The sequence below is a fragment of the Babylonia areolata genome, chromosome 9 (assembly GCF_041734735.1).
Source record: "Babylonia areolata isolate BAREFJ2019XMU chromosome 9, ASM4173473v1, whole genome shotgun sequence".
NCBI lineage: Eukaryota > Metazoa > Mollusca > Gastropoda > Neogastropoda > Buccinidae > Babylonia > Babylonia areolata.
The window spans coordinates 37,548,909-37,557,900 of NC_134884.1; the positions used below are offsets into that span (position 1 = coordinate 37,548,909).

The following is an 8,992-nucleotide window of genomic DNA, read 5'->3' on the forward strand; positions in this document are numbered from 1 at the left end:
ACATGGCAACAAAAATGTTTGTCTTAAGGCAAAGTTCTTTTGTCTTCAGGCAAAGTTCTGTAGAAGAAATCCACTGTGATATGTACACAATTATTATTTGCGTAAAATCAAGGGCTGACTAGCGCGTTCGATTTAGCTGCAGGATCAGACTGATGTGGTGTTGCTTATATGGATTCATTTGATTGCAGTGAGGAGTGACACCTTGAAAAAACTGAAATTGAAAATGAAACTGTTGTTATTATTGATACTTTTATAGCTCCCATTTTTGATAAGAGACCAAACTGTAAGTGCTTCACCAAGTCGTGGAGTGATGGCCTAGAGGTAACGCGTCCGCCTAGGAAGCGAGAGAATCTGAGCGCGCTGGTTCGAATCACGGTTCAGCCGCCGATATTTTCTCCCCCTCCACTAGACCTTGAGTGGTCGTCTGGACGCTAGTCATTCGGATGAGACGATAAACCGAGGTCCCGTGTGCAGCATGCACTTAGCGCATGTAAAAGAACCCACGGCGACAAAAGGTTTGTTCTTGGCAAAATTCTGTAGAAAAATCCACATCGATAGGAAAAACAAATAAAACTGCATGCAGGAAAAAAAAAAAAGGGTGGCGCTGTAGTGTAGCGACGTGCTCTCCCTGGGGAGAGCAGCCCGAATTTCACACAGAGAAATCTGTTGCGATAAAAAGAAATACAAATACAAATACAAAGCTGCCTACCTGGGTAGAACCGACTGACAGCTGCTTTTATAGACCACTCATTTGTTTCTTGTGTTATTCAGTCAGGCTTTCAGTCACGCGCTTCTCATACACATGCTCTCCACGCCATCTTGTCAGGTTTTCGCTCTGTCTCGTCTCACGCTTTTTTTGGCTATTAAGCGTTTTCATTTGGCCTTATTTTGTTGTATGCGGCTTGCATGTGTATTGTGCTTACATTCTGTGTACTCGTTTCGACTCGGCCCCCTCGATTTCTTCGTATTTTTCTACCTCTGAGTCGATCCTGTCTTTCCTTTCTCTGTTGGGGATCGTATTGTTCGCTGGGTGCTTACACGCGGTACCATGCCTCGTTTGCCATCCTACGAAGGCAGGGATCATGATGCTGGCAGAGATACTCGCCAAGAGACTCTCCCAGGCCCGGAGCTCATGATTTCTCCCGATAGGGACCGCGGCGATGCGTCTGCAGACGCTGATCGCGGAGGGGACGCTCGTCCCGATAAAACGGTCATGAAGGGGACCGGGGGGAAAGGGATTCGAGCGTCACCTCCCGAAGTGTCCCAGCGCGAGGCGGGTGGAAGGGGGAGTAGCACGTCCTCTCTTGGTGGTGGGAACTCGCGGCTGGGTGCGGACTCCCAAGGGGAGGCCGCCCCCCGCCGTTATCCGGGTCCCCACACGGAGACGGCCCTCAGGGGCCCCAGTGCTGTTTCCCCTCCTCCCTCCTCGGTCGACCCCCCTCCCCCACCTCCTCCTGGGGGAGAAAAACAGTTGGTTCCGGGGGGGGACCTCCACTTAGCCCACCCCGGGCCAAGCCACCCCAGTCTCCCCACGGGAGGGGATTCTGGGCGCGTGGCAACCTGCTCTGCAGGTCTCCCCGCTATCCGGCCGGTCTCCCCTGCTGGGGGAGTCCCGCGCGTGTCAGGCGGTTCCGGGCAGTCAGACCGCCGGCCTTTCGGCCTGTCTGACACCCAAGTCGGACCTGACCTCCCTCCGACTTGGCCAGGCTTTTCCCTTCAACGAGGTCAAGGCACCAGTGACCCTTGGGGCTGGGGTCACGGGATGGCTGGTGCCCACGGGTGGTATCCCCCATTCTACCCGTACTGGGGTGCACCTATGGTGCATGCTGGGTTCCCGGGAGGACCAGGGATCAGCTGTTAGAGGCGTTTGATTGGCTAAGAGCGGGCCAGACTAAGAGGGGCGTCTTTTCACTGTTAGCCGCGCGAAATTTGGCCAAACAGAGCAAACCATAGGCCTAGTTTGCATCAGTTTGACATGGTAAGTATATGTAAACACCAAACATGGAGTATAATACAAACTCCTCCTATTGGCGTGGATTTTTCTTCCAGAATTTTTGCCAGGGGACAACCCTTCTGTCGCTATGGGTTCTCTTACCTGTGTCGAGTGCACGGTGTACACATGATCTCCTTTTATCATCTTGGGTGGGTTGCATGACAGTTTCCAGTTTCCAGTTTCAGTAGCTCAAGGAGGCGTCACTGCGTTCGGACAAATCCATATACGCTACACCACATCTGCCAAGCAGATGCCTGACCAGCAGCGTGACCCAACGCGCTTAGTCAGGCCTTGAGAAAAAAAAAAGGTGAATAAATAATAGATAAGCTTACATAAATGAATAAATAAATAAATAAATAATTATTATAATATAAAAAAGGTAGTAGTAATAATAATAATAATAACAAAAAATAATAATAAATAAATAAGACAACAATGATGATAAATAAGCAAATAAGTGTAAAACATGAAGACACACATTCACACATACACCCACACATGCATAACAGATATGCACCGAACATGCAGTTTCACAGATAGGAAAGCACAGTCAAATACATATAAACGTACATGAGCGCCAACACACACACACACCACACACATTACCCTGCACCTCCTCTAGCCCCCTCCTCCACACACTCATTTCTAGTCTACGTATCACGGCTTCCACGGCACACACACACACACACACACACACACACACACACACATTACAGAACTTAGCAGTGCTAAGTGTCCTTATCGTTAAGAATGTTCCTAACTCCAGGTTGAATTCCAAACGCTTGGGAACATTCTTAACTTTGAGCAAACTTAGCGCTGCAAAGATCACCTCATGCAGCCTGGCTCTGATGCATGAGTAAAAGTGTATACATGTTTGTTTTGTCCTCCCTCTTCTGTTCTTACTCACTGTATGATAAAAAAAATGATTAAAAAATAATTTAAAAAAAGTCTATCACAAGCACTTCTGTCATTTCTGCATCTGTCATATTGTTTTGTTGTTGTTTGTTGTTGTTGTTGTCCTTCAAAGTAGATGTGGATTGGCGAATACGGATCAATCCACACCACTTTGACACTTCGTGGAAAGTGAACCCCACAATTTATTATTGTTATTGTCTTTTTGTTTTAATTCTTATTCTTACTGAGTACAGTGTTGGGTTACTGCTACTGGTTAGGCATCCGCTTAGCAGATGGGGTGTAGAGCTTGTGTGTGTGTGTATGTGTATGTGTGTATATATATATATATATATATATATATATATATATATATATGTCTGTCTCTATGTATGTCTGTCTCTATGTATATATGGATTTGTCTCAATGCAGTGATGCCTCCTTGAGTAACTGAGCTCAATTCAACTGAAAGCCACGGTAGTAGTTTCTCCACATAGTAGTTTCTTCTTCTTCTTCTTCTGCGTTCATGGGCTGCAACTCCCACGTTCACTCACATGTACACGAGTGGGCTGTTACGTGTATGACCGTTTTTACCCTGCCATGTAGGCAGCCATACTCCGTTTTCAGGGGTGTGCATGCTGGGTATGTTCTTGTTTCCATAACCCACCGAACGCTGACATGGATTACAGGATCTTTAACGTGCGTATTTGATCTTCTGCTTGCATATACACACGAAGGGGGTTCAGGCACTAGCAGGTCTGCACATATGTTGACCTGGGAGATCGTAAAAATCTCCACCCTTTACCCACCAGGCGCTGTCACCGTGATTCAAACCCGGGACCCTCAGATTGACAGTCCAACGCTTTAACCACTCGGCTATTGCACCCGTCTGATAAGAGACCAAACTGTGCATGCTTCACCAAGTCATTTGCACTGCAGGCTACTTTCCTGGGCAGAGGCGATTTTGAATGAGAGCTGCCGTGCCGTTATAGACTGCTCATCATTTGTTCCCTGTGTCATTCAGCCAGGCTTACAATCAGCTGTGCGTTGCTACTCGTACTCAGGATACTGGCGTGGATTTTTCTTCAGAAGTTTTGCCAGGGACCAACCCTTTCTTTTGCCACGGGTTCTTTTACCTGTATTAAGTGAAATGGTGCGCACGTTATCTTGTTTTATCGTCTGATGCATGAGTGAAAGTGTACATTTGTTTCAACCTTCTTCTTCTGTTCTTACTCCTTGTATAATGATAATGATAATAAAACAGATCAATCAAAACTGTTTCATAGAAAAAAATCAATGAAAACTGTATTATTATGATAAAAAAAAAAAATCAATCACTTCTGTCATTATTGCATCTGTCATACTTGTTTTTTTGTTTGTTGTTGTTGTTGGGGTTTTTTTCCCTAGAAATGAGTGTGTGGAGGAGGGGGGGTGCAGGGTAATGTGTGTGTGTGTGTTTTGGGGCTCATGTACGTTTATGTGTATTTGATTGTGCTTTCATACCTGTGAAACTGCATGTTTGTTGCATATCTGTTATGCATGTGTGTGTGTGTGTGTGTGTGTATGTGTAAATGTGTGTCTGCATGTTTTACATATATTTGCTTATTTATCATCATTGTTGTCTTTTTTTTGTTTGTTTTTGTGTGTGCTTAGAGTTGACTTCATCAAGATTTTGAGCCTTATAAATATTATTATTGTTAGTAGTAGAAGTAGTATTTTAATGTATTTATCTATTATTATTTATTTTATATTATTTATTTATTTATTTTTATTTTTTAAATTTTTGTTATTTTATTTAATTTTAATTTTAATTATTATTTTCTTCTCAAGGCCTAAGTGTGTTGGGTTACGCTGCTGGTCAGGCATCTGCTTGAAAGATGTGGTGTAGCGTATATGGATTTGACCGAACGCAGTGACGCCTCCTTGAGCTGCTGATGCTGATACTGATACTGTTTTTTTGGGTTTTTTTTGTTCAAAGCAGATGCGGATTGGCGTATATTGATCAGTCTGCACCACTTTTGACACTTCCTGGAAACTGTGAAACCCACACTGAAACTGATTTGTTGTTGTTGTTGTTGTCGTTACTCTCCGCACAGTCGCAAGATGGTGGCCATGTGGACGTGCGGGGACGTGTTCAAGACGGTCTACTTCATCGCCCGCTCGGCGCCCATGCAGTTCTGGATCTGCGGCATGCTGCAGATCGGCATCGACATCTCCATCTTCGTTCAGGTGCACCTGTACCGAGGCAACGCCACCCCCCTCCTGAAGAAGCCCAGCAAGCCTGCTTTGAGCTGATGATGAGTTGAGTGGTTAGGTTGATTTTTTTTTTTCAGAGGTGGGGGGTTTTGGGGGTAGGTTGTTATTAGGGTTGTTGTTGTTTCTTTAGAATATTTTTGTTTGTGTGTGTGTTTGTGTGTGTGTGTGTGTGTGCACGGGTGCATGTTTGAGTGTATTTGATTTTGGGGGCTAATATCAATTGCTGATAATGACTGAAGTGATTGATTGATTTTGGATGTGGTTGGTTTAGAAAAAAAGATTAAAAAATTTTTGTTTTTGTTTTTTGTGTATGTGTGTGATATGTGGTAGTACCAGTAATATGCCAGTAGCTGGTGATGACTGTGGTAATTAGATTGGTTGATTTTGGTTGTTGATTGGGTTTTAGGAATTTGTAAGCATTATTGTGTGTGTTGTGTGTGTGTGTGTGTGTGTGTGTGTGTGTGATATTGGGGATAATATACCACTGACCGGTAATGATGGAAATGATCAGAATGTGGGGTTTTTTTTGTGGTTTTTTTTTTTAGTATATAAGGGTGGTGTAATATCAGTTTGTGATAATGGCAAAATTGATGAGCATGATTGATTTGTTTGTTAATCAGTTGGGGGGTTCTGTTTTTGTTTTTTGTGCGTGTGTGTGTGCATTTGTGTGTGTGTGTGTGTGTGTGTGTGTGATATTTGGGGAAATATACTCAGGGCTAATAACGGTGGAAGCAATGAGAATGATTGGATGGTTGTTATTTTCATGTTTTTTTGTTTGTTTTTTTTAACGTTTTTTGGTTTAAGAAAAATAGGGTAATATCAGTATCTTATTATGGCAGATATAATCACATGGACTGTAGTTTTTCCCTTTTTTGTTTGTTTTGTTTTGTTGTTTTTTTATAGTGATTTTGGGGGTAATACCTGTAGCTGGTAGGGATAGAAATGAGTCAATTGATTTTTGTTTTTGAGTGATATTGGGGCAAATAATTACAGGAATGATTGTACTTTCTCTTTACTTTTGAAATGGTACTCGGGGTAATAGTTTGTATTTGTATTTCTTTTTATCACAACAGATTTCTCTGTGTGAAATTCGGACTGCTCTCCCCAGGGAGAGCACGTCGCTATACTACAGCGCCACCCATTTTTTGGTATTTTTTCCTGCGTGCATTTTTATTTGTTTTTCCTATCGAAGTGGATTTTTTTACAGAATTTTGCCAGGAACAACCCTTTTGTTGCCATGGGTTCTTTTACGTGCACTAAGTGCATGCTGCACACGGGACCTCGGTTTATCGTCTCATCCAAATGACTAGCGTCCAGACCACCACTCAAGGTCTAGTGGAGTGGGAGAAAATATCGGCGGCTGAGCCGTGATTCGAACCAGCACGCTCAGATTCTCTCCTGCTTCCTAGGCGGACGCGTTACCTCTAGGCCATCACAAGTTGATGGTGATGGAAGAGAACATTTAGATGTGGTTGGTTTTTCATGCTATGTTTCTGGAGGGAAGGTAAGGTGGGATTGGGGAGGGGGGATGATGGGGGGAAGCAGTGTGGTGAGTGAGGGTAGTTTTTTTTTTTCTTTTTTTTTTTTTTTTGTCACTGTGTGATCTTTGTGAAATAGCTGATGACAACAAATTTGATGAGAATGACTTTTTTTTTTTTTTTTTTTTTTTTTTTTTAGTGGGGTAATACTCATAATACTGATTTGTTGGTACTGATAGACAGGATCAGAGGGGTTTGGTTTTTCTTGCTTTCTGTGTGTTTGTGTGTGTGTGTGTGTGTGTGTGTGTGTGTGTGTGTGTGTGTGTGTGTGTGTGTTTGTGTGTGTGTGTGTGTGTGTGTGTGTGTTTGTGTGTGTGTGTGTGTGTGTGTGTGTGTTTGCATGTGCGTGTCTTTGATTGGGGTGAAAACTGAGAATGGTAGAAGTGATTGAATTCGTTCGGTTTTCTTGCTGCCGTTTTTCTTCTTCTTCTTTTTCTTTAAATAATGATTTTGGGGGTGATGGGTGGGTGGGTATCTAGAAACACGAGCTGGACTTTCTGTCTGTTTTCTGTGATAGTGGAAATGTTGGGGTTTTTGTTGTTGTTGTTGTTGTCATTTTAGACAGATAGTGGATTTGAATAATGAGTTTGTTTGTGTTTCTTCTCTGTGGATCTGTTTATTATGAGAGTGGGATAGCAAGACAAGCATGTCTGTTGTGATAGTGGAAGCGCGGGTACTATCTGTTGCTTGGTTTTTGGGGGTTTTTTTTTGTTTTTTTTTCAAGATTGGGTTGTGGTTTTTCGTTTTAATGCATTTCTGATTCTTTAGTTCAACTTGTATGAAATATTTGATCTTTTGTTTATTTGTGCCGGCACTTTTGTTTCGTCTGTGAGGGTGTGAGTGCGTGAAATGTTCATCTTCAGTGCTAGATACGATGGTGTGCATGATGATATTGATGATTATGGGATAACAAAATGACTAAGTGTATATAAGATAAGTGGATGATTATGGCTGAGAAATTAGAAGAGCAACGATGATACTTCATTGATTACTGTGCTTTGATGAGAAAAGCAACGATACTTCATTGATTTCAATGCTTATTATCTTTCTGTCAAGCTAAGTGTATGTCTTATATAATTTTGTGTTGGTTTGTTGTTTTAAAAATGAATATTTTTATATATTTTTTTTAACTCTATAACCAAGCTTCAGCTTTGTTGTTCTCCCATTTGAATGAAAACTCATCAGAACTGATGGATAAAAGTTTTTAATCCCATACTCATGGTTCATGCATCATAAATTGTATCAGTTCATTGGCACTTTAGGGTCCTGTGCTAAGGAGGCAGAGCGCGTTATGAATACGCATTATCAGACCCAGGACTGGTTTATTTCCTATAAATATCCAGGTACAGAAATTTGCTCCTGGACGTGTGTGAAACAGAACAGAATACAAATAAACTGAAGCAGATTAAGTTGTGAGTAAGTTAAGAAAGTAGTACATTAAAGTATAATCAGACAAAACGCATGTTCTCATCCTCCCACATCGAACCCACCAACTCCTCCATTCCCTGTTCTACCCCCTCCCTCCCACCCCATCTTCCTCCGCTCGCCACCTCTACCTTCCCTCGACCTTCATTGCACTGCTAGGCTCTAATCCCGCTCATTCCTTGAGATTCTAAAAACCAATACTCACATTGTAATCACATGAATGCTCTCAGCCCTCACTCCACCCACCTACACGTGTAATAGGCACACAATTACTCCACACAGACAAGCAGTTTGTTGCCACTCCAGTTAGAAATAAAGATGGTAAGAGATTGTGGGATACATAGATAGATAAATAGAAATGTACATGATGATAATTATTATTATTAGATTATTAGTTATTAAGCAGTGAGCCAAGGTGTTTTTGGGTTGTGTCATCAACTTGTGGATGGATTGGGAAGAAGGAGGGGGGGGGGGGGTAGTTAGATATGGGTAGGAGAGGTTGAAGGGGGGTAGGAGAGGTTGGATGGGGGTAGGGGGGGGGACGATTAAGGGGGGGAAATGAAGAGGAAAGATTGTCACAGGTGTATATGCCATTTGTTTTCAGTCTGGGGGATAAACAAGTTTAAAAAAATAAAAAAAACACCACCAAACAACCCCCCCCCCCCCCCCCCCCATACCCTCCCCCACCCATCCCCCCCCCCAAAAAAATCAAACAAAAAATCAACATTCATAAAACAAATATCTTCCAACCACGCTTTCTTTGATCATTGGTGATAATTGGAATATATCCCAGATTCAATACTGGATGTAACTATCCTCATTATCAGTCTTGGGTATCCATTGAAGCAGTGCTAGTTATCCCCAGAATTGTAAATGATGAGCAGACTAT

At 42.6% G+C, this 8,992-nt stretch overlaps 1 protein-coding gene across 3 annotated transcripts in view; it reads left to right on the plus strand.

Annotated features, from left to right (window-relative positions):
* LOC143285858 (solute carrier family 66 member 2-like) overlaps positions 1–6,654 on the plus strand; it is a 34,246-nt gene extending 27,592 nt beyond the window's left edge. For all 3 annotated transcript variants that reach the window (XM_076593291.1, XM_076593293.1, XM_076593292.1), the window contains one exon: positions 4,981–6,654. In XM_076593291.1, coding sequence (XP_076449406.1) covers positions 4,981–5,179 — 199 coding nt within the window. In that variant the 3' untranslated portion in view covers positions 5,180–6,654. The remainder of the gene's footprint in view (positions 1–4,980) is intronic.
* Positions 6,655–8,992: the final 2,338 nt, after the last annotated feature.